The sequence below is a fragment of the Falco naumanni genome, chromosome 6, assembly GCF_017639655.2.
Source record: "Falco naumanni isolate bFalNau1 chromosome 6, bFalNau1.pat, whole genome shotgun sequence".
Lineage (NCBI taxonomy): Eukaryota > Metazoa > Chordata > Aves > Falconiformes > Falconidae > Falco > Falco naumanni.
In genome coordinates, this window is record NC_054059.1 from 75203591 (window position 1) to 75229126 (window position 25536).

Here is a 25536-nt window from a genome sequence, read left to right on the forward strand (position 1 = left end):
GGTGTTTGCAGGAGCAGAACCTGTTAGCCTGATTCTCTTCTCTCATAGCTTTCTAAAATAGAGGAGTTTAATTTACATTAGCCTGGAGTGGTTCTGCTTCTAAGTCCTTTGATGCCATAAGATATGAACCTACTCAGGTCAATCCATAGCATTTGGCCACTTACCGATGATGTTCTTCTCCCCTCCTGTCCTTAAGGATCTATAGGTGCCTCCTTTAAGAGGACTACAAACCAGCAGTACTTACAGTGGTTAACAGGTGTCTGGTTTTGGCTGGTGGAGCTGGGGTAAGAGATCGTATGGCCTGTACTTCAGAAAAAAAAGAAAAAAACCTTAAGACACCTATTTTCCCTCAATTGGGTTGGCTTTTGCCATCTCTCCTTTTGCAGGAGTCTCTTCCACTTCTTGCACCTCCTAAATCCTTGTCATCCAGGTTTGAGAGCTGGGACTATCTTTGGCACCAAGTCAACGATATGTTTTTTAGCACCAGCAGCCATTCATATTTTACATTAGTGTTCCTCTCTGTTCCTTTCAAGCAATAGTCGTAAATATCAGCTTTCATTCCTAGAGCTCCTTTCATCCCAGGGGCTCCCAAAGCACTTTCCAAGCTTAACAAGCTTATTGTAGAGTACTCCTTTAGAAAGTGTGAAGCTTGCTTCCCATTAAAGCCTGATTTTGGGAAGAAAACTCCCGAATTATAATGTCTTCAACACACGAGGGAGACTTCATAGCTGTTATTTACTGTACATCTTCCCTTACCAAAAAAGATTGCTTCTTGCTCCTGCATCCCCCCATCTTCCCTAGCTTAATCCAGCAGTACTCAGTTACCAGAGGGAGGAGAGCACAAGTAATAAGGTGATTATCCCCAGTGATCTGAGGAAGTGCTTTTGCTCTGGAATCCTATTGCTGCCCTCAACAGTTTCTTCTGACAACTCTATCTCCATCCAGTCTATTTTCTCTCTATCGGGGCATATGTCCTAGGGCAGAGTTGAATGTCCTGTGGGCTTTAGCCAGAGAGGTCACCATCCACAGCTGGGCTGTGCTAAGGATCATGTGAGCAACTCTAGTCTTCTTCAGGACAAAGTCAGCTGGCCTAGTTTAAGTCACATTCCCCGGCAATCAAAGCAAAGCTGGTCGCTTTGCACTGAAATGAATCACAACCTTTCAAATGGTCCTTTATTTAACTCATTTGTGGGAGCAGTAAGCCCAGAAGAGAAGATTGTTGCTGGTAATTTCTGAACGGAAAAAAATTGTTTCTAATGATTCATATGATTAATGTTAGGGTAGCTTGAATCTGACCGGTGTCAATTTGTTTTCATTGGTTTCAGGAGGACTCAGTATGATGGGACCTGTCCATCTCATGATGCACAGAGCTTTCCTCAGCCAGCTGTGTGGGAAAGCAGTCTCTCCTCTACTTGGCTGCGAGAGGCCCGTGTGAGGCACACAAACTCCCGTTGCTTCTCCAAGGACACACCAAGAGCCTGTGGCAGAAGGGGAACAAAAGCCCTATCTCTGGTTCAGTGCTTCAACTGCACAAACATAATTTATCAGTGTAGATAACTTTAGATGAAAGGTACATCAAAGCATATTTTTGGCTGCTGCCTTCAGAGGTAGTACTAAATCTCCTGGGGGGATGCAAGCAGAGAGATATGATCCAAGTATCAAAATCCCCATCTTCTTACTCTCTCCTCCCGACACTAGTCGGGTTCACAGGGAAGCCCTTGCTTGAGATTGTTGTGTCATCTATTCCCATCAGTAGATTTTGGTTCAGAAATGCGTTTTCATTCTTTTCCAACAAAATGTTGCCTATTTCAACAGTAACTCTGAAGATCTGTAAATTGGCAAAGGATCCAAAAAGAATAATGAACCAGCAGTTACTGTTTACATTGGCCACCTTGTATAAGTGCTGATATTAGCATTTCTGAAAGGATTAATTCATCACTGAAAAAAAAGCTTTGTACCTGTGAATAAGAGCTTGCTTGGGAGGGCCCGCGTGCCTCCTTTCCTCTATCAACAAACCTTACAAATGTCAAGAGGTGGTTTTGCAATGGATGTCGATGCATACCTGTTATCTCAGGGTGAGAATCAGCCACTGGAAATTTTCTATACCGATTTCTGATGGTTTAATGAAAGCAGCAGTAAATGTAAAGAAAAATCATATTTGTTTTCATGTCTCTTATTCATTTACATATTTATTTATAGGCCTGAATGTATGTATTGAAAGTAGCTCTCTTTTTTTAAAACTAAAATCCTGTGATACAACCTCAAGCCCAGTGATTATTTCTCATGTCTCGGAAAAACAAGTAGACTTGCACTAGGAAGAACAATGGCTGTGGAAACATTTTGCCCTTTCCAGACTATGACCTTTTCTGGGGATGTCAGCAAAACAAACATACTTTTATGAAGTATCCTTAAGCCTTCCTTACCTCTTGCTGTTCGTCACACTTGTTGCAATTTGCCTTAAATTAGTTGCCTTCACACTGAGGGACACGATGCTATTTTGCTTAAAAGAAGAGGGCTGTGTGTTCCACAGTGGCCCAGCTGGCATGCCGTGAGCCACGGCTGAGAGGTGGAACAGGTCCTCTGGACAGCCAGCAGCCAAAGTTTCTTCCATCCTCATGCTGCAGGTCAGGGGTCTCTCCACGATGGAGGGGACATAATGACAGCGTTTGTGTGGGAGACAAAAATGTTCAGTCTCTGTGGGGTGCCTACATTTTGATTGGGATTCCTTGGGATTCTGTAGGATGAAGATCAAACTCCTTTTCAGGTACGTGATTATTTTATAACCTCTAATACACCATTTTGCTTTTAACCTATCGACTGCTTCACTTTTAGGCTGGAAGCAGCTGAGGGCTAGGACTCTTGCTGGGCACTCACACAGCTCCTGGCATGGTACGGCTTCAGCTCTGGCAGGAGACTTGGGCCATTGCCACAGTCCAAATGCATATTTAAAAAAAAAACAAAAAACAAAAAACAAAACAAAATGCCTGGAAGCTAACCTGCTTACAAGTGCTTCTTTCACGCGAAAGACTCTTTGTGAGCACTGTGTTTATAAAGCAGAGGAAGAAAGGAAGCATGAATGAAATGAAAGACTGAGGACCAGCCTGCTGCCTTCTGTGGGAAGTCCTCTTGGAGGGGCATGAGTTGCTGAGACTTCCCTGGTGGAGTTCCCTTGTTAATTTGTTAAATCGCTGGGCAGGGGAAGCTGGGCCCGATGGCTGATGAGGAAGCACGAGGGTGAGCCTCCCACGCAGAGTGGTAACGCTGTCTGCATCTCGGGGGCTGTGATTTCAGCATGCAACTCTGTTGCATGGAGGGAGCAGAAACAATGCTAGGAACCTCTAAAGGGGTGAGTAGGTACGTCAAAGGCCGGCGGTGCACATAAGGGATTTCGTTGTAAGGGGTCGGAGAAGAGATGCCTGCTCTGCAAGGGGCTGACACTTCTTTGCACAGGACCAGGATAATTTCCCTTCAATCCAGGGCGGACTGCCAGCACTCTCAAATGTAATCCTCACAGCGTTACTTCCAAAGATGAAACAAGGGTATTATGGGCACCGCCACTGAGGCAGGTAATCTTTAAGCATAGCAAATTGCCTGGTTTAATGCTAACAAACCCGAATGGTGAGGAAGTCAAGACAGGTAACAGCACTGATACAGCATAATATAATGCGATGGCTGATATAAATGTGACTCATTCTAGCCGGAGGCTTTAGTATAGGAAGTCGGCTAAAAGATATAAAAACAAATCTGAATTTTTTTCCTTCCCGGTGAAGGTCACTGCCAGGAATAGTATGGGAAATAATTAATGGAGGAAGAAATGTTCCCCTTCAAATCAGAAGTATTGTCTTGCTTCACAGTTGTGTGCTGCTCTTTGGGCTCCTGTAACATACGCCGGCAAACACGCAGGGCCTTTCTCCCTGCAGCCACTGATGGATGTCCCACCTGGCAGGGCTGAATGTGAGGGGCTGGCTGTGCCACGCTCACAGTGTCTGTTAATGGGTGCCCGCCTCGCTGGCAGTCCACCCACCAGCAACGCGCTGAATGGGCCTGGGGGACTGAATGGGGCTTAACACAACAGCAGCCAATTTTCCTGGTCAACACGGAGGTGCAGTGCCAAGGCTGTGTGTGAGAGCCCGTGCAGCCTGCTGCTGAGGGGGTGTCACCCCTTTCCCTCTGCTCCTGAGCCCTGGGGAGGTGGGTCTGCTTTCCAGCCCCAGCACAGGTCCTGCTCCCTCAGTCCCTATGCTTCGTGTGGGAGGATATGGGTGACACAGCGACCATTGCACTTGTGGTGGCATGGGCTGTTTGTTCTCTGCTCATCCCACGGAGACCCTCGAGGCTGCGCGCTGCTCATTTGCTCCGTGACCAGCTCTGCACTTGTGTAAGGGCAAAGGGGAAGCCATGCAGCTGTGCCTGTGGCGCAGTGTGCATGCAATGCTACCTGGGGCAAGAGCGGTCCACAGTGCAGCCCATCTGCTGCTCGAGGATGCAATGCTGCAATTTAATTCCCTTTCCTCAAAGTGGGGATGGGCAAGGGGAGCAGCGGGTGCCTCTGCTTCACGTCACCACTCTGCAGGCTGGAAACCAGCCATCGGCGGGGGGCTGAGGGGCTGCTGCTCCCTGGGGTACTGGTTTGTTTTCTTCCAGGTGGCCATAACAGGGAGGAGTGCTGGTGGGAAGCTCTGAGCTTTGCACTCCCGGTGAAAATCTCCTGCATGTGACTCTGTTCCACCTGCCACAAAGGACTGGTCACATTTTCCATTCTTGACTCCATGTGGCTGCTCTGAACATCCCAGGTTATCTGTGCACAGACCAGCTGCTTTTCCCCCTGCTCGGCTGTTGACAGCTCACCTGGCCGTCATTGCTGCTCAGCACCCGCAAACCGGGGACATCAAGGCAGTTAGCACAGTGTTAAGATACATTAATTTTTGGAGGGTTTTTCTTCTGGGAGACCAGGAGGTGAGAGTTCAGATCCTCCCTCCCTCAGCAGGCTCCTGCCCCTGCAGTGGACTTTCAGAGGTAGGAGCACTGCAGAAGTCCTGAGTAGCCCTGAGCTCCCATATAGCACCGGAAAAACCCATTACAGGAAAGCTGCTAATAGCCGAGGTAAGCTCTTACCCACATTTTCCACTGGTGTTAGAGACTCTGGAGAATTAGCTTGTTTCGGCCAAGTTCCCAAACTGCTTTTTGGTGCTTATCCAAAACAAGCCTGTGCATTGATGTTTCCTACCCCAAAAATCGTCTAACCAAATGAAAGGAATGCCCTCAGCTGCACAGGTACTCATCCATCTGGTCCTATGACTAGAGTGGGGGCAGGACAGAACCCCAGCTTGACTCCCCTCTTCTCCAAAAGGAGCCATCTGAGGAAGTTTGAGCTCAGTCCAGATCTGACATTCATGGCTCACCCCTCTTTGTGTAGTGAGTAAAATCCTAATGCAGAAAGCTTTAAGGCAATTCAGAAATGTGGTTATGCGTAAATGTTGAGCATTTGGCTGGTAGTGCTCGTAATGCTGTTCAGTCTGGAGTGTTTAGGGAACAAAGATCAATCCCATAAGGCTGATCTGTCACTTGCGTGTTGTCTTCATGTTGACTTGAAGTTTGGCCCTTTTATTCTGCTTACTTTATCACTTTCCAAGGCATGTGTGTTGCTCTTCTATCCACCTCCTTATGGCATGAGATTGGGGATCACACATTCTCTTCTCTGGGGTTTTCACAGCTGCTGCTCCTTGAAATGATTGCAAGGGATGCTGAGTTGGGTGGAATGGCCTGTTGCTCTCAGGTTTGTTTCTTTATAGCATCACTATCAAGAAAGACTAGGACACATAATTCAAATACCTCTCGATCACTATAGTCTTGTCAAACTCAAATGTTACGACTCCTTTTGTGAATGTGGGGGTTCTGAGCTTCTATTCTCTTTTTGGTGAAAAAAGAAGTTATGTAATTGAAGCTTTTCCTTCTTCCTTTTCTTTTTTGTGCTCAGATTTACCATATTTGCAGATAGACTGTCCCTATGGTAGCAGTTGGTGTGGTGCAGTGGGAGCAGATCCATAGAGGTGCCTGTTTGGTGCTGAGAGCTTGATGTGTCAGGGGATTTACATCAGACTGCCTCCATTCTGGTTCCCAGGGACCGGATGGTCATCAGGGGTTGCAGCTCAGGAGGTGTGCTCCTGCAGTCCATCTCCTGCTTTCCTTTCTCAAAGGGAATCCAGCTAAAAGAAACTGCTCCTTGACGTAAATCAAAACATAGCAAGAGGGACAAACAGGAGCTTTGCCTCATAAACTCACTTCTGATGCAAACAAAAATGGGCATATAGAGAGACCTGTCAAGAGACCAAGCCCAGAGACATTGCTTCACCCTGAGGTCCCACACGGTTTGAACATGTGGCAAATGGGTCAGTTATTTGACTAGTGAAATGGCTGTTTATTTGGCTGAGCAGCTCTCATTCTTTCTTGGATGTAGCTGCTGATCTATTCTTCTCTCCTGGTACACTTCCCCATCCTTCCCCTTTTCCAAACCCTCAGTAAGCGCGCGCACACACACACACACATATATCTATATCTATATATATATATAAAATATATGTGTGTGTGTAGGCAGTTGTGCCTGCTGCCAGGATTTCCTCCCAAACAATACCTGTTGTGCTGGCCGCAGCGGTTCTCTTGGTTCCCATGCTCAGAGCAGTTTGAGTTTCCTGCTGGCTCAGCAGCAAGACTTTCAGGGCTTTTTATACTTATTCTTCTCCGGGAGCCAAGTGGAGGAGCACAGTTTGCCTGTCAATAGCGAGCTGGCTGGGCAGGCAGCAGGAAGCTTGCATACTAAACCGTGTGAACTTTGAGGAGGGCAGGAAGGGGGCCGGGGGCCAGCGGCTGGGCTTCACGAGGCGTTTGCTGTAGCCCTCTGCCTTATAAACTCATCATCTCAGTATAGGGATGCTCCCCACCAAAAGAACAAAAATATCTGTTAAATGGGAGTGGAAAGAAGCAAGAGAGCTGAAAATGGAATTGTAGGGGAAACGTGGGGAGGGCTTGGGGAGTGGAGAAGAGTGAGGAGGCTTGGGTTTTAATTATTCACGTGAAAACTTGCGGATGGGTTTCCTACGTGGAGCGATGCCACAGTGCCTTGCACTGCACTGCTGGGCTCATGGGCCCACCTGCTCACCCCCTTGCTGCCCCAGCAGTGGCCGCACCATCTTCCCTGCATAGCGGCAGCTTTTCCGTATATTGCCCAGGCAAAATCGAAAGCACAGAAATGAAAACACACTTCTGTCTTCCCCCAAGCACTCCCCACCTCTACTCCTTTCTGTTGCCATCAGCAAAAACCAACAAGCAGGTTCCCATTTGGAAGGACCAGGCATCACAGTGTGGCTGTGAAAGAGGGGTTTGAAGAGCAGCACTGTGAAACGCTGCTGTCTGCTTGGTTGCAGGTGAAGCCAACCCTGGAGCAGGGATAGAGGTGTTTCTGCAGGTTCCGTGGCTCCACTGCAGATGCAGGCGTGCTGGGAGCATCCTTGGAAAAGGTGGGAGGTGAGAGGAAGGGGGGAAGGAAGGGCTGAGCCTGTCTGCCCACAGACCAACTACCTGGCTCCTGTCTGCACAATGAGGAAGAGGCTTTGGCTATGCTTTGAAAATGAGGTGGCAGAGGATCACACACGCTGCACAGATGCTTCCTGAGCAAGAGTGGCCCAATGTGGGCATGGTGCCATGGCAAGTGTTGGCGGGTGACTCCATGCAGGGAGAGCTGCTGCACTGGCCTGGCAGGCACTTCCAGAGGGGTGGCGGGGGCTGCAAGGCAGGCACGAGCACTGTGCATGTGTGTAGGATCTATTTTTAGGGCGATGGCATGATGGAGAGAGCCAGTGGCGGGTGGAAGTGCTCAGCAGAGCGACAGACCACGAGATGGGGTGAGGATCGGCTCAGTTAGTCATGCCGTAGCATCACTGCGAAGTGATGCACTCTTCTTGGCCTGATCCAAAATAACAACAACCCACAGCTTTCCCTCTGTTTGGCAGCACCCTTCTCTGTGGATTTTCTGAGGTACCCATTACTCCAGGCTCTAAATAATCCACAAGTACACAGCAAATCTGAGAAGCCGGGGCTCTTGTTCCCCTGCCCAGCTCAGCAGCACTCCAAGTCTAGCTCCCAACCAAGCGCTGAGCAAGGTGACATGACTTCTTGGCACCTGCATCATCCTGGTGTCCCTCCAGGACAAGTAGTCTTGCCCGGAGGTCTCCAAGTGCTGGGGAGGTGGGGAGATAAGAGCTCCGGGTCCCACAGTGTGCTCGTGCGGAGCCGGTGGAGGTCCTGGGGAGAGCCACCCACTAAGCTTCTCCAGACCCCAAACAGTCTGCCTAGGCAGCTTGTGGCAGAGCACAGGCACCTCCAAAGGGAACCAGTGCCTTCACCGTGGCCATCTTAGAAAGTGCAAAAGCAGTCCCAAATTCGGGGAATTTACCATCAAATTCGTGCATTTTCACTCCTGGCTCAGCAGAAGCTCAGTTTAAATTGCATGTAATTGATGACTTTGGTGCCTCTGTCTGGTTTTAAGACTATCCAACATCTCTTATAAGACCAAATGTTTCATTGGCTGTAAATCCCTGAAAACTTTTACCGCTTAGCTGTGCTGGGTGTCTGTTTCAGGCTGAATGCATCTGGGAAGTTTCAGCAAAAAATGTTTTTCGTGCTTACAAGAGAGAGATGAGAGAAACAATTTTTTCTTCATATTCAAACATGTTCTTAAAGTGATCTGTTGAGAAACTGTAGAATTTTCTGCCTTTGCAGGAGAGGCTTGAAATTTGGCAGGTATCAGGAATGCGCCTTTGGTTGTTCTTCATGAGGGAAATAAAAAAGAAAAGTTGAACTAAGAAACCTTAGAAAAAACCCCCAACCCTCAGATCTCAGACACTCAACAGAAACTTCTTAAGAATTGAAGAAACTGAATTCTCTGAAGGCACTTGCTCAGTGGAGACTTGTTCAAGTCTGGTGGCTAAATTACAGATGAGAGTGTGTCAGGCATGCCGCAGCCTCCTGCTGCAGGTGCAGAGCAGCAGCTCCTCGAAACTGTCTTTTTGTGCTGGCTGGGTCGCTGCAGTGCTGGGGGCCAGAGCCTGGAGATGCTCTCGGATGTGCTCCTTTGCTAATGCTCAGGCAAACACACAGGAAGGTTGATGTTGACTAGGGCTGGGACCTGGCCAAGAGAGGGAAGGAGACCTACTGCAGTGCAAAGGCTGAGGACCCCCTGCCCGGAGAAGGGGACCGATGTCAGATGTGGAGCTGGACAAGGGAGCAGGACCAAGGCAAAAGACAGTCTGGAAGGACCAGGAGGAGCAGGGGGAGTCAGGTTTGGGAGTGTGTCTCCCCACCAGATTGTACCTCCTGCAGAACCAGGGATACAGCAGAACCAGGGGTATCTGCTGCGCAGTAGTTGTCTGTTGTCAGCAAATATTTGGGGAAGCCATTGGCACAGGCTGTGACTCACTCCTGCCTGCTCCCTCAGGGGAGGTTGATGGGCTCTCAGTATTCCCAGTTATTCTGCTTACCAAGCACGATGGAATTAACATCTGAGAATAAGAGCCAGTCCTGCCGCTGAGTCATGTGGTGGCTGATGTGATGCTGCAAGATGGGATTCCTGCATTTTTTGTTTCAGATTGCCACCTGCAAACCAAGGAAATGACACAATCCCAACACAGACTGAAAGTATGGGAAGATTGTAGGGTCAAGAGCTCAGCAGTTAGAAAAGCCTGATTTAACACTGCCCTTGCCACCTGAGCGCGGCTGCCATCTGCACAGGCATCGTGATAGTGTTGCTTTTAGCTGCAGGATCAAATGCATATGTAATTATTTTTTTTTCTCACAACAGCTCTACCTCTGTTAATGCCCAGGGCAGAAGGTCCTCAGCAGGTGAGTAGAGGCTGACTGGGGAAGGGTCCTTGTCCTGCCTCGTTGTAGCTGTGCAGGACGAGAGGATCCCTGCTCTGCCTTTGTGCCACAGTGGACTCCAGCCCTCGTTGACGGTGATGGCAGCCAGTGTCTGTGTCCCTGGCCTGCAGCAAGACCAAAACAGATGGAGTCCTCAGATAAATTATCTGCCAAACATGAACAAACCCCCATCAGGCACGTGCAGAGTGAAGTTCTATAGAACTTGTGACTTTACCACAGGCGGGAAGACTTAGGACCCTTGGGGAGGCATATCCCCCTTCCCTGGCTGAATATCGGTGCCAGCCTCTGAAGATAGAGGCGTTTAATCTCTTGAATTGAACAGAGCAAGCTAACATATATCTTGCTAATCTTATTCTAGGAGACAGTTGAATTATTTTAGCTAAAAATTACCGAAAGAGTCTGCCCGAGGCAGACATCCAGCATGGAGGATTTGAGCTCAAGCAGCTGAGCTTTGGCAAAGCTGTGCTTAGTGGAAAGCAGTCATTAATGGGAAGTGTTAAGCAACTTTAACTCCAGGCAGTGCTCACAGGGGGAAATGAGAAACTTGGGCTCTGTGGATGGCCCCACCAGAAAAGATGCACATGCCCACGTGCAACCCTGCCGCTACGCATTTGGGTAGCCCATCGCTACAGGCGAATACCGACCTGCCTTTGTCATACGGCACGTGCAGGCTCCAGGGTGGACCTGCTGTTTTGCAGACTTACTGGTTACTTTGTGGTTTGCTGTTGAATCACATGCTAAGGAGAAATGGTATTTTAGTGATGGTAAAGCATGAAGAGAAACACGTTGGATTTCCCTTTCCCTGCAGGAGGAGAAGGCGCAGGAGGACGGGGACGCTGGCCCCGACCCTGCTGGTGTGTGGCACACGTGGCCTGTGGCAGGTTGCTTTGTGGGAAGGTCTTGTCATCGTGGCTGTGAGCAGTCCTGGGACTCCTCCCTGCTCGCCCCACGACCTCCACACCGACGGAGGCTTTGGCAGGGGGTTGAGAGGGCTGCAGAAGTCAGTGGCAGGGGCTAGCAGCTCTTACTGCAAGCCTGCCTTTTCCCTTTCTGCAGGAAGAGGTATTCTCCTTTCTTGTTACGCTTCATCTAGAGCTGTGCAAACAGCACTCTCTCCTTGATGCTGACAGCCTCAAATGATTTTATCTCCCTTTTAGGGACTTATTTACCCCAACTGTACTATTTAGTTATTTAATCGTCCTTTTAGTTATTTGGTTGATGTTCATTACTGGATTCTTTCCAGTATGCCAGCGTCAATTTGACACAGAGTGCCTGCAGTTGCTTTCTCTGTTCAGAGGACGGCTCAGTCCCAGCAGCACGCTGCAGAGAGAAGCCATCTTCCTTCTGCTCTATTATACGATGCTCTTCACCTCTCTGCAGGTCAAAATCAGGCACCCCCTTAGTTTATAAACCAGCATCTTGTTTGCTACTCACTCTTATCCCCATGTTAAGCACTTTTCAGCAGCTGAAACAGGTTATTTTGCCAAATATGTTTCCTTGTCCCCTGTCCCAGGCAGGAGCTGTTAGATGCTGTTTTCCTTCCCACTCCTCCATCTCAGAAACATTTTTTTGTGAGCTTGAAATCATAGAAGGAACCGAAGCTTGTGCGCTCTTCTCTTCCTTGTCATTAAGTCCAAAATGATCCTTAAAAAAAAAAAAAAGGCAGGCTTTACAGGTTCGTTCTTCTCCAGCCTGGGAAAGAGCTCCTTCCCATTCAGAGCCGCCCTGTGCTCGCCCCGGGGACTGGGCAGGCTGACCGGGTGGTTTGGTGCCGTGGGAAGGAAGGGGCACTAAAATGGTGAGCGAGGCTCTTCTGGAGAAGGACGGGGCCAGAGCTGCCTCAGTCCAGCCTTTGGTTGGTGGTTTGTTTGGTTGTTCAGCCTTTTGCTGAAACTCGGGCAGAGGTTTTAAGAGCTGATTGTTTGGACAGGTAAAAGCTTTGGAACGATATATGCACTTCGTATGTGCAGGCGACACTTCCTTTTTGTATTCACGGTGCATTAGGACATGAAAGGAGCCAATTTCAGCCTCGTCTGCGAATGACACCTACATCCAGCCTGTGAAACAAGTGCTACCTGAGGAGCATTTTCTAGGATGTCTACGCAGTTTTCATCTTTCTGAAAAAATTTTTTCGACTGTTTCTTCCCTGCAGGCATTAGAGGTGGCAATAGGATAGGTTTTGGACCTAAACTCACCACCAGGGAAAGGAGAGAGGCAAAGGGCTTTGTCCGCGTACCTCCCCAGTACCGTGGCATTAAACTAGCAGTGAACTGGAAGCTTCTCCAAAGCTGTGGGAGCCAAATGTCCCACCCTGTTTGCCTGTGGCTGCTGGGTTAATTTTCCTCCTTTTGAGGGCTGAACCCTTCAAAGGTTTGTTTTGTATGGGTGAATAGAAACTAGCAACAGCCTATGGAGAGACCTGGAAATGATTTGGTGCAAGGAGATCACAGGACTCTGAGAACGAATGCAGACTTCCTTTTAATTTAAACTAATATATACATTTAAAGAGCAGAACATGCAAATACATTCATAATGCCCGCTATCAGGAGCTGCTGGCAGTTTCTCTGAGCAAAGTCCTTGTCTTGGAGATTTCTGCTACCCCCTCAGGCTTCTGTCCAGTTCTATGTTGTTACTTGCAGTGTTTAAGCCCCATTAAGTTTAAGTGCATAAATTTTCTTTGGCTATTCAACCCCAGCCACTTTTGGGAAGGAATTGGCCAGAATCCCTGAACCTAAAATAATCAAATGTCTGTCTTTCCATTAAAAGGGCTGCCATTTATCTGACAAGCAGTGCAAAATGGAATAGGTAGCTCAGTACAAGCATCCTCTGACAAACCTGTTGTTGCAAAACTAGGCAAGTGCCTTGCACATAAGCAGATAAGGTACCTTTACCAATACCCAGGTTGTTGCACAGCATGTCAGTGTATTTGGTTTCATAACACGTGCTACTTTTATTATCAGCCTCTTGGTTTCTACCACTCTCTTTAGAAATATTCCAGCCACAACTTGCAACCTTTACAGGCTCATCCAAAGAGCATGGCCTTTCAGACACTCCTTTTGCGAGCGTTTGTTGTGCTCCAGGAGAGGATGTCTTGGTTTCAGGATTGTTCTGGGCATGAGAAATAAAAATCAAAATGGAGATGGTGGCCAGCACAAAGAACCAACCAAAGTAATTTTAATGAATTTCTTTTCCTGCCAATCCACCCTTCCCTGCAGGAAAAACAACACTCAGACAAATAAAGCATATGGCACAGAAGATGGAGCACCAATGCCAAGTTTGTCTTTGCCTTAGCAGAACTCACTGCAAAATGCTGAATCTGCAGATCTTCTCCTGGAACATGCTTTTCAGAAGAAAGAGGAAGACATTCCCAACGCTTTTTAGCTGGACTTGTGTATTCTCACTGTTTAAATCCTCAATGGGTAGGACGTTATTGTGGCCGTAGGGCTGGGCAGACACAGTACTATGTTCAAACCAGCTGCTGTGGGTAGCAGTGCATGTGGCAGCAGCAAAAGCCCACCAGTGAGGTGGGCTAAGTGTCTGAGAAGGATCTGAAGCCCACATTAACCTGCCTTCTGCACGCATGTGGGTGACGCATGCAAGCCCACCTCTTCGGCAAGCCAGCTGCGGTGTGGTTAGACACCCTGTTCCTGGCCATGGTTTGTTACCTAGTTGGTGTTTATGTTGCTGGGAATATTTGAGGACATGATCGTATTTGAGCTGTCCAGAAGCGGGGTGTTCAGTGTAAGTTCCTCCATCATGACTTGGTCCACAGTGAGCAGAGAGGTAGCCACCGCCACAGGTTATTTATCCTAAAATAGGTGGGGAGTGCTGTGAGAGGGTGCCTCTCTCCCTCCGTAAGCTCAGAGGAAACCCTCGGTGCTAGCTCAGCCTGTGGCCAGCCATTGCAGGTCTGTCTGCTCCCAGCTCAGCCCCATCAAGCGGGGCTCTGGCAGGACACATTGGTGGGTGGTCCTGATGTGGCACAGGTCAGTAGGTCCTCACCACCAACCTCTCTTCTGACGGATGTAGGATGCTGGAGGAACTTTAAGTACTCTCAGCAGTATGCCTCTCCACAGTTGGGCGACAGCTGAAGAGGAGGTTTGTTTTGTATGGGTGTACCTAAATTAAGAAGTTAGGCATCTACAGCCCTTATTGGACCTGTCTCTGTAGGGAGTGAAGCAGAGCAGGCTTACGTACAATAAAAATTTCCCCTGCCGAGTTACTTCAGTCTTCCAGACACCTACAAAAGTATGTGTGTTATGTACTTTTACAGACGTGTTTCTTCTACAGGCGCTCTCAGACCATGGACACGTGCCATGGGGATACACCACCGGTTGGGCAAGGGGTGCTGACCTCTGGCAGCACTTTGGCTTGGAGATTTTTCGTAAGATGGGACGTGAAGTCCCCCTCCTTTGGACCCACATGTCAGGAAAGCTTCCCGCTGCGGGTAAGAGATGACTCTCTTTCCAGAAAGTAGAAGATACCTGGCAGGGTGATGAAATTAATGAGCTGAGGAGCTCCTTTGTTTAAACGAATGCTGGGAGAGGTGGAGGGAGGCTTGATTTTTCACATGGTTAATGTTCACAATCCTCTTTTTAGTCCTCTCATGGCAACCTGTGTACTTTGCAGTTCAAAGTCACATGAATCTCTGTGTAGCAGAAATGTAAATGTTTTGATAAGACTGTTCTTAACAAGTTTGATTCATTTAATCAGCTTGATTAACTGCAGAGCTTTATGGTCTTTAATTGGGAAGGTTTTACTATAAATTAGCATTAGTTGGTTTTTTTTTTTAATTTTGTGAAGAATGTGGTGGTGTGCAGGATCTTGCTGCCTCGGCCGTGGCATGGGAGGTGCCGGTCTCTGGCACTCAGCCATTCCCCTGCAGCTTCATGTGTCTCGGAGCCCTGGAGACCTTTGGGTGCTGAGCCTGCCCGTGAACCCAGGCAGATGCTGGGCAGCAGGCAGGATGGATGTGCAGCTGGAAGTGTCTCAGTAGACCCTATTTCTTTTCTCTTGCATTTGCATCTCCTAGATGATTGATCTCCCCTTCCATTAAAAATGCAGCATGTCTCTTCTTCTGAGAAGTCCCACAAGAAAGGTTGCATGGTCGTCCACAACAGACCTCTCCTTGTTTTGGTTCATAACCAGCCTCAGCCTGCACTGGGTTTTCAAAGGCTGGCTGAACAAAGTCCACAGGTTTACTGGTAGAAAAAGCAAAAAAGGGTTGATCAGAAAATCTCAGCTGCGGTACACGTCATAACTGGTCTTTCCTCTCTTCCATTTAACGTGGCAGACTGACAGGCCGTAAAATACATCCAGCTGGAAAGAAGGTAATTTTTTTTTACTCAGCCCAGCCCTGTTTTTCAGAGCTGAATGTCCACTCATATACCTGTGTGAAACCTCGGAGGCCCTGCAGGCTTAATGCAGCAATATTGGGGTTTTTAATAGCTTATTGCCCACATTAGACTTTTCTGTGCTTTTTTGTCAATATCCCAGACTAAAGAAACCAAGCAGGGACTGAAAACAAATGAACTCTCCCAATAAATTTGGAGTTTGCCCAAAGCACCGGAGCAACCGGAGCATCAACACCGTCTCTGCACCAGCAGGCTTGCTTCTTGCCCGGTGAGCACTGCTCTCCCGTCGCACTGCTGTGCCTCAGAGCCACTGCCCAGCGGGGCTCAGGGGTCTTGTCATCACAGTGCATGGGCCAAGCAACATGGTTTCACAGCTGTCTTCAGACAGCTTTGCACTTCTACTCCCACCTGACTCTGAAGTGGAACGGCCCCTGAGAAAAACGGTTTATTTCATAAGCAAGGAATGTTTTTCATCCTTGGTCCTTCTCCTCCATCGTCCTTTGCATGTGTGGTTCTCATGGGCCAGCGTGACACAGGAGGACACATTTCTAACAACAAACAACATGGTTCCTCTTCTACCTTTGACATTTCTACATGATACGAAAAGCTCTCAGCCATTCACCAGAAGTCAGTATTTGATGCTTTTTTTTCTTTTTTTTTTTTTTTTTTTTTTTTGCACAGACTAAACATTCACATGTCATATCCTGTATGAGCAGTTTTCTTAATGGATGTGCTGCCAACAAAGACACTTGGGTTGAAGTGGCTGATCTTTTGCGACCGTAATGGCTTTTAATGAAAAGTTTTGCCTTCGTAAGGCCACAGTGTTCTTTATCCAGCATTGGCTTTTGAAAGAAACACCACAAATGTTTTTGGATTGCGTGTGAAACATTGTGTAAATTCTGTAACACCAAGGTGGAAAATCTGTCCTTTCCTTGTTGACAGACTATAAATCAAAACAGAGGGGGTTAAAGTCTAGATGGTTTTACACACTATATTACATCCTCAGCAAGGGGAATTTAAAAAACAGAATAAATGTGTAAAAATAAAATAAATATGAAATGAAATTAATATTTATATGTGTTTATGTTGGGGTTTTTTTGTTGTTTTGTGGGGTTTTTTAGCTAGATTTAGCTTTTCTTTTCAACCTCTCTTCTCTGAAGTTGCTTGCACTTTGGGCTTGTGCATCCTGATTCCCAGTGGGTTCCGCCAGGAGCAGGCAGGGACATGGGAGCCCCAAATGGTTCTTCACAAAGGCAGAGATTCAGAGCTGTCCTTCAAAATTATTTCAGTTCATGCTGCAGCTGGTGCGGCGTGTGTTTGAGGCTGAGGGGGCCGCAGCTTACTGGTGCAGCCAGAGGAAACAGTGAAAAGCTCCATCAGTGTTCAGGATGCAGCATGGTTTGGGTGGCTTGAAAAAAGAAAGCCTTATCGCTGGTTGCTGGATCCAAGGAGGAATCAGCTACGTGTTGCTGATTAGTTCCTGGGAGAAGTAGCGGATGACTGACAACTTTTAAATTGCTCTTTCATCGTGCCATGTGAACTGCACATGGGGACTGGAGCTGCACCGGAGGCTGTTGCATCACAGATCATGCTTTCAGCAGAGCTTTGCAGAAAAAAAAAATGAAAGTAAACGGTGTTATTTTCAGCCTGAACAGTGAGCAAGTTCTCAGTATCTAAATGAGAGCCCTTGAAGTAAACTCCAGGTGTTGCAGGAAGTGGTGGAGGTGACTCAGTAAATGTCACACTTCCCTCCAAGTCAGTTCTGAAGTGGTGTCCAAAAATAACATTTCATGGGCATCTGGCTCTTTGAGATGGCCCTGCTTTTTCATGAAACTCAAAACTAGTGCTGCCTGGCACCTTCCAGATTTTACACCAATTTTCTTGTCACAAGTGTCTTTATCTTCCTGTGTTTGTTCTTCCCTATAAAGCCAAAGATATGACAAGTTAAGTCCTATAGGTCTCTAAAAAGAAGTGTTAACCCCTTTCAACCTCATTCTATTGTTTTGATGCATTTTCTTAAATATTTATGACCTTGACTGAATGGTATTTCCTCCACTGTTTTATCCCAAGATATTTTGCTTTGCAACTCCTCTATTCAAGCATTGATGGGGGTGACTAAACAGCTGCTGGGTTCCAGCAGGCAGAGAGTGGCGCAATGGAAAATAAAACCCTTTTGTGTCCAAGTGCAGACTTTCACATGCCAGTGTGTGTTACATGCAAGCAGTGGGAGAGGGCAACCGAACCCCAGCAGCCTCCAAGATGGGGTTGAGGGCAGCCAGCTCATCCCAGCCCATTCCTCAGTGGTAAGCAAGCGGCTGGTTGCTGCCATGCCGGGCTCTGGTCTTTGCAGCTCTCCGTGTGCCTGCAGGCATGCTGGTGGGGAGATGCTTCACACTCAGCCTGTGGCTTGGTGATGTGGGAACTTTAGCAGCAATGCCAATGGGGAATATTGTTAATCCATGGCCCAGGAGTTGACCCCTTCCTTGGGAGAAAGATCTTACCCCCCAGCAGAGGGGGTCAGCTGGGGTAGGAAAGCCCAGCTCCTTACTGGCTACACTGGAGACTAAGAAGTCCCAGGAAGAAAGGAAAGGGGAGGCTGGAGTACAAAGAAGTCCTAAAAGTTGTGTTAGAGTAGAATAGAAAGTGTGGGTATGTCATCTCAAATCCTCTCTCCCTGAACGCAGACTTAGGAAACCAGGTGACCCATGGATGGGGCAACAGCTGGAGAAGCATCAGCTATTTGTGTGTGGGCACTGCAGGCTGTGGGTGCCAGGCAGGCAGAGGCATCACGATCTTTGCTATTCTTCACGGCCAAGTTCAATAAACTTCTGTAACTGCTGTCTAGTTTAAATTTCATAAACTAACACTTCTGTTTTTATCTGAGCCTCATCTCAGGGTGATGTTAAGATAGTTGTCTAACCAAAGGGTGTCCACTCCTGCAGCTACAGCAATGCCTTGAAGTTACCTCCTTAGAGTCAACTCTGATGTGCTGCCACAATGAGGGCTCTCAACCCCAAACCACCTCAGCCCTGGAGGAGTTGTCTTGCAGTGGTGGGTCGGGTGCTGGGTCCTGGAGATGACCCTGGCCATGCTGTGAGTTGCCTTGGCTGGTGGAGATGGACTATGCACCCAGGGGCTTGCCGTGGCCACCGTGCCAGGGGAAAGCTCTGCGGAGGTGCAGCAGGACGGGCAGGCTGCCTGCCCACACCCCAGCCCCCCCGGGTGGCATGCAGCAAACTGCATCTCGCGCCGGCAGTGAAATCACCCCGGAGCCCCTTGCCTTAGCATGAACCGTCACCTCCCACTTTCACAATGAGGAGGTTTCATATCCTCCTTACAGCAGCTCTTTTCTGGAGCTGCCTGGGCCGCAGGCCAGCCCGCCCAACCGCCTTCTCCTGGTGGAGGCTGGGGCTCAGCTGGGAACCCCTGCCTCCAGCCCTGTGGCCAGGCCTTCGCACGGCTCTGCTCGGGTTTGAGGAGCACCTTCCTCCTCCATCACCGCAGCTGCGGGAGCGCAGTGTGGGCTGGGAATGAAGATGGGGATGGGATGGCAGGAGATCTGTCCCCCAGCCTGTCCTGCGGGATCCCACTGTGCAGGCAGGGACTGTCCCTGTGTCTGCCCTCCTCTGCACCACTGGCAAGCACACAGGGTCCCTCTCCTTCCCCTTCTCAGCCAGTGCCCTCTGTGCTCGTACCTTGTGCCAGGGTGCCTGGATCCACCTGGGTGGCTTGTACTAATCAGGACGTAGCTGATGAGCGGTGGTGGTGGGGATCTTCCACTTCTCTGCCCAGGGCAGACGGATGAGCTGGAAGTGCCTGCGTTACTAGCTCGGTTCAGGCAGCGGATGCCCTTTGGAGTAAACCTCCTGGTTGCTCCCACACACTCTCCTTCTGTTCACCTTGTGGGGTGGCCTCCGAGTGCGTAGGCTGGGTTCTTTATGGAGGAGACTAAACTGGGAAATGCTCTCCAGGAGCACCCCATCCCATTCCCAGATCAGTCCCTAGCACCAGGCTGCAGCTACTCCGACGTAACCCCCCACTAAATTGTGTGTCACGTGGATGTTGTATCCTCAGCCCTGAGTGCTTTGCCCTACAGATCTGCTCCTGTTGGGCTGCACAACTTGCTCTTGTAGCCACAGCCCTTGTAACTACTGCTGGGGTAGGTGAGCAAACCTGAGCTCTCTTGGCAGTGGCCACAGCCCAGCCTTCTGGGACATTATGGTGCACCGGGGTTGGTACCTGGCAACTCTGATGCTCTGAGGTGTGAACTGTAGCAGTTCAGCAGGGCTGGCCCAAACCCGCGGTGCCTGGGCGAGGCAGGCAGGAGGGACGGACCCCCTGCAGTTGTCCCAGAGCAAGTCCTTCGGGTCTTCATCTTCACTTCTGTGCATCACAACATTTCTGTACCTGGAATGGGGGTGTGATGGGGGTCAGAGGGCTCTTGCAGTCCTTGAAGGACCCAGGGGCACTAGGTGAGGGGCAGTGCAGAAGCACTTGAGTGACAGCACCCCGTCAGCCACGTCCCCATGCCATGCCTACGGTCCCCAGATGGGATGCAGAGGTGCGGGAGGGTGGGCAAAAGGCACGGAGGCCGAGGGATAGATTCTGTTTCTGAATGCTTGTGCATCACGGGCAGTGGAGGTTTTTGTCTGCAGGTCATTTTAACCCTGTAAATACAGAAAATGGAGGCTGTTTTTCTTCTTACTTATATTGAGGGGACTCTGTGTGTGTGTGTCCTTGTGTCCCCATTACGCATCGCGTTTCCCGGCACACAGAGCTATGTTTTCAGGGCTTCTGTAGTTCTGCTTCAAAAATTCCTACCTTTTTGTTGACTTAGATGAAGGAACCCTTTGGAGAATGATGTCACCTGCACCTCAAATACTCAGAAGTTTTTGATCATGAGTTTGGTTGGCTTCAGGGTCAGGCTTGCTGATTTACAAAGTATATATACCTGCTCTTCAAAACTTGTAAAATACGGAAGCAATTTGTGTATGGTTGGGAGAGGTGCTCACACACTTGAAGTTTTGAGGGTTTTGCTGTGTCTTTACAATTTCTGACTCCCAGGGGCTTTTTACTGTTTCTTTTAAGGAGACCCAAATGGGTTATGAGGAGCACAAGGCCCTTTGAGCGCAGGAGTAGGTAGCTCTGCGAAGCAGCCAGCCTGAAAAGCAGCTTCTTTTGTGGAGCCTTCTCCGTTTTCTCTGGGAAGGAGCCAGCACAGAGCACCCTGCCCGCTTCTGCGAGCCCGTGCGAGCCCACAGCCTTACAATCTGTAACCTGTTGTGTTAACAGGATTGCATTTGTACCCTGGCCAAGCAGCAGTGGCTGCCGCTGTCACTGGAGGACGACAGCAGGAGAGGAGTGTGCAGGTCCGGCAGGCGCTGGCGGCGGGGGCAGGCTGTGCTCTGACCTTTGCAGTGGGCTCCCCCTCTGCTGAGGCTGCGAGGGGGGCACGGCCGAAACGTCCAGGCAGGTTTCTCGGAAAAGGTCAAAGCGGCGCGGCTCAGTGGTGCTGGCAAGGGGATGGCAGAGGGGGTCTTCAGGCTCATTCCTGGGACAGCAGCTGTGGGGTGGGAGCTCACCCTGGCTCCTGGCGCAGGCTGTGGGGGGACCCTGTTTGCTTCTCACCCTGGTGGTGACATCTGCAGGGATGGAGGGGCACCCTGGCACATCGTGGTTTTCTGCTGGGGCAGGTGGCTGTGGCAGGAGGTGATTCGGAGACACTCAGCGGGGTGGCAGGTCTCTCACAGGGAAGCACAAATAGCCCCTCAGCTGGCAGGCACCCATGGACAGGAGCAGGGATGGGGGCGCGCCAGGACCCGGGCTGGCACGGCAGCACGAGTGGGGAAGCACACTGGGCTGCCAGTTGTGCTGGTGGGCAGCACGTGCCATGGGTAGCAGCATGGGGCCAGTTGTCCTTGTGCTGCCTCATTGATCCCCTGAAAAGCCACGGAGCCCTTGGACGTGCTGGCTCCCACCGGGGGAGTGTGACCCGTTCCCAAGCGTTTCTGCCAGGCGTGAGCGGCGCCGCAGGCTGTGGGCAATATGGCTGTGCCTGCCACCCTCCTTACAGGTACGATGCTACTTAGCGGGACCTTGCATAATTTCTCGAAGGGCAGGATTTGGCAAGATGGAAAAGAGGAAATGCAAATTTTCCCCTTTATTTTTATTTTTTTGCTAGGGAAGGCACAGCCGTACGAAGTCACCGTTCTTTTTAGCAGCTGAGGCAGCTGCACCCAGCAGATTCAGTGACCGGATGCTGCGGTCCACTTGTGTGTGTAGTCAATGCAAAGCTTGGAAAATAATAAACACAAGTTTCCCCGAGCAGGGCATGTCCGTTGCTGTGTGCACGCGGTAATTCAGGAACTAGCAGATGTCTGAGCTTCGTGCCCAGCCTGACAGAGACACAGGAAGGGAACTGGTTCAGAGTTTGTGCACAGCTGCGCCGGTCAGATGACTCTGTCAGCTGAACCTGCCCCCAAACCAGCCCTGATTTATCATAGCAGGGACTCTGACCTTTGTTTGGTCACAAAAATACCATCTTGGAAAGCTCTCTGAAGGCTTTGCAAAGGACAGTGGTGGTAATAATAGTTCAGGGGCACCCCTGTACCTGCCAGCTGAGATGCGCAGCCCCCTCCCTCTGTGTGCCTCTCACCAGGGTTGGTCAGAGGCAATGACAAAAGACATTTCCAAGTGACCTGGCTCACGGGATGGTTAACATTTTTGCTTGCATTTGTCCGGGGGTGCCAGGGCATTGCTCTGCCTGGTGGTCTTGTTCCCACCTCCAGGCAAGCGGTGCAGCCTTGCCTGCAGCGTGGGCGGCTCAGACCCACGACCAGCCTGTGGCTGTTTGGTGGCTGGGGTGACATGAGCCGGCAGCTGCCATTGGATCCTGTGCCACGAAACCAGCATACGTTGGCAACCCCAGCCCGAGCTGAGTGAGCCGGGCTACATTTCTCACCGTCAGGGCCTCCTTGCTTGGAACTTAAAACCTGGGCACAAGCTCTGCTTTCACGTGGTGGGGTGGCCAAAGGCTGTCTGAAGACAGCTCTGCAGACTGGCACGGCCAGGGCTGCACCACGTTGCCAAACATAGCTGAAAAAGAGAACCGGAGAAGCCTGTGGATTTCCTTTCAAGCTCATTTGCTGTGGCTGGGCACATGGTGCTGCAGACCGTTGCAGCCACAGCTGAGTTGTTAAAATGCTCAGTCAGAGAGCCTGAAGCAGCGTAGGCAGGGCTCTGGGGTGCCCGTCCTACCGTCCTACACTTTAGTGAGACCATGGAAGAAAGCAGGTTACTGCCTGGGCTGTGCCTGCTGGGCGTGAAAATGGGAGAGCATCCTCTTTTAAGTGAAAGTGCCGCTCAGCAGAGTTAGGTATTCACCAATGCTCCTTGTCTTTCAAAGTCCAGAGGGTCATTGCTTTGCCTGCTGTGCAAAGGGACTTTCCATTTGCAGGAAGAAGGAGCATAGGTTGGTGGCTAAAACTCAGGAGTGGCAACCTGGAGATACGAGCTCCTTTAACCCACGGGCACTGCCACGCTGAGTCATAATTACGGATAGCTATTAATTCCTACCAGGCTTTTTCCTCCCAAATGCACCGATGAAGGTTGCAAATGAATCCTGAAAGACACTGTTGTCAAAGGGACCTCAGCGGGCAGCTCTGCAGAGAAGGCTAACATTGTCCAACACGTCTCTGTAAACATCTGCGACTGGTTCCCCAAAGGTGGGTGCACGAGGAGGTGCGGTGTTTGCAGCAAAGCCCAGCCTGTAGCTGTGGCCTCGAGGGAATCATTGCTGCTCCTGCCAAATATGACTTGGTTCAAGACCTTTGCCTCAGCCTTTACAGGAGCACGTTAAGTTTCACAGCTTAACCTGAAACAAGCAGCACAAAGCGCCCCTCAGAACAGCAGGCAGAACGCCACCAAGCTGCATGGGTGACCAGAAGGAAATCAGGAGATCAGGATATGGAAGGACAAGAAGAATGTGCCAAAGTCGGTGATCACATAATTTGTTTGCAATGAGTCACGGTCTTCCACTTTCACACATTTCCCTCAGCCTCCTGCACAACGACCTACTGTCTCTGTGGTGTTTTGTGAAAAGACCGTGTGTCTCGGCTTTCCTGGACAGTCCTCTTTTCCCTTGCCTGCCCTGGTGATCCTGCAACTTGACAAGCCCTGCACTATCGTTTCGTTCACACATCTGATTTTTAATGCTTCAGTGATATTAACTTCAGTCCTGTGGCCACAACTGAGGAAAAAATTGCTCCTTTTACCAAGAGGAGCCTAATGGAAAGGGTGTTCCATGAAAGGAACAAAAGTTTGGGAAGAGGGGAAAAGTCAAATGAGTGCAAACACCGATCAAAGCTGTTCTCTTGCTCAAAACGAATACTAAGAAAACTTGCTCAGTGGGTCACGATGAGCTCATTCGGTCCACTCGATTACTGGAAAAATCTTCCACTTTGAGAAGTATGCATGTGTCTGTGTTGAGTCAGAACCTGGCACAGCAGCTTCAGTACACATTTTTGTTAGAAAAAAAGTCCCCTTTCTCTTTTGCAACCCTAAAAAAATTTTGGCCTGAAATACTTTGTGTATTTCATGTCTTGTTACATAGAAAATGTGGGCACTGTCGTGCTACGTTTCGCCTGGAAGGTGCTATCTTTGGGCCTGGGGTGGCTCCATTTTCCTGCCTGCATCACTTCAGCGCTGTGCATCCTTTTACCTGGCGTCCAACCGCTTTTTGTTTACTACACAAATAACGGTGTATGAAAAGGTTGCGAGTGCACACCTGGACATGCTTGTATGCAGAAGTCACTTTTTGAAAAGTATGCTGAAAATGTAGCAACATTTTTCTGCTCAACTTCTTGGCATCTTTTCAATGCAAAGCTGGCAGCTATTGTATAATGCCTCCAGCCTACAGTACGGGGGCCTCAGAGAAAATGATGTGTTTGGTGAGACTGAGAAAACACAGTCACAGACACCACAGAGCTAAGCTGGGATGGGCACAGCAGTTGTGGGGAGGGGTCATGGTCAAATATGCTATTTCAAGCAAAATCTGAGATGAGGATGTGTTCTTAGCCACAGGAAGAGCGTTGCCTTAGTCAGAACAGTTAATCATGCAACATGAAGAGAAAGATGTACTCTAAGTCCTCATGATTTCTGTTTCCAGCAGCTTTTTTCCTCTTCTGAAATGACTTGCATTTATTTTGGTGCCGTTCATTTGCAATATGGTAGCATCTGCACTCTGGCTTTGTTGATGGAAAGCTGGAGGTTCTCCGGGTGGTATGAGCCATGCTTCTGTCACAGAGTTAACCTCCGTGTGCCTCTTTTTGGGAGGCAGCAGGCAGAGAGAAAAAGAGGGGGGGCGGGGGGGTGGGGAAATGTCCTGCTGACGTCAATGAAGACCACACTGTACTGGATAATATTACTGTGAACCTCAGCCGCCCACTCCCTTTAATTTACTAGAAACTAAGCAAGCTGTTTTGAAAGCCATCGCTTCCAGCGTGTTTGCACTGTTCTCCCTCGACCAAAGGCTATTAATTGTCAGGAGCTTGAAAGCTACCTGATTCCTTGTTCAAAGCACTGAGACAGAGGGGATTTCCATGAGTAATAATTTCAGTCTGTGCCTGTGCAGCGCACCGTAGGCTAGAGTAAATTGATCCAGCTGCTTGCAAGACTAGATGGAAAAGTGCCCGGGGGGGCCGGGAGCACATCACCAGATGGAGCTGGATGCTGTTGTCATCACGTGGGGCTCCCCAGCTGCTGGGCATGCTCGGGCTCGACTTCCACCATGAGCAGGGAGCACTCAGCCTTCCTGTCTGCGCTGACTTGCAATGCAAAGCAACTTCGCCAGAACATGTTGCAATGCCTTCTCTTGCAATAAAAAGGATAATTTTAGATTAGCCAGAACTGTTGTCTTTTTGTCTCCCCCCCCCCCCCCCCCCCCCTTTTCTTTTCCCCCTTCTCTCTGCTCCCTGGTCCATGTCCTCACCGTGCTGACCCTGGTATTTCGTGCATGTGTTTTGCTCGGCAGCAATCTTCTCTGTGACAGAGACTATAAAAGCTTCCGAGAGGCCAGCTACCTCTACAAATAATAAAAATTGGCAGGATTAACCTGTAACCTGAGGCGACGAAAATACAGATTCCACTAGCCAGATGGCAGAGTTCAAAGATCCACGCACTTCCTGGCGGAGGTTGCACAAGTTAATTTTTATCCTTGTTAAAAAGAAATAAGAAGTGAAAACATAGCAAT

General features: G+C 49.4%; 1 protein-coding gene across 9 annotated transcripts in view; it reads left to right on the plus strand.

Moving 5' to 3' along the window:
- Window positions 1-16330, plus strand: part of LOC121089833 — a 40252-nt gene extending 23922 nt beyond the window's left edge. For 6 of the 9 annotated variants that reach the window (XR_005828389.1, XR_005828391.1, XR_005828394.1 and 3 more), the window contains one exon: window positions 1326-2155. Coding sequence is in view for 2 of the 9 variants with exons in the window: in XM_040597479.1 (XP_040453413.1) it covers window positions 1326-1557 (232 nt within the window). In the remaining 7 variants the exon portion in view is untranslated. Of the gene's footprint in view, window positions 1-5; window positions 1226-1325; window positions 2156-2624; window positions 2977-14223 lie in introns of those variants that run through there. The other 3 variants (XR_005828393.1, XR_005828395.1, XM_040597480.1) reach the window with 3 other exon arrangements.
- The last annotated feature ends 9206 nt before the right edge of the window (window positions 16331-25536 follow it).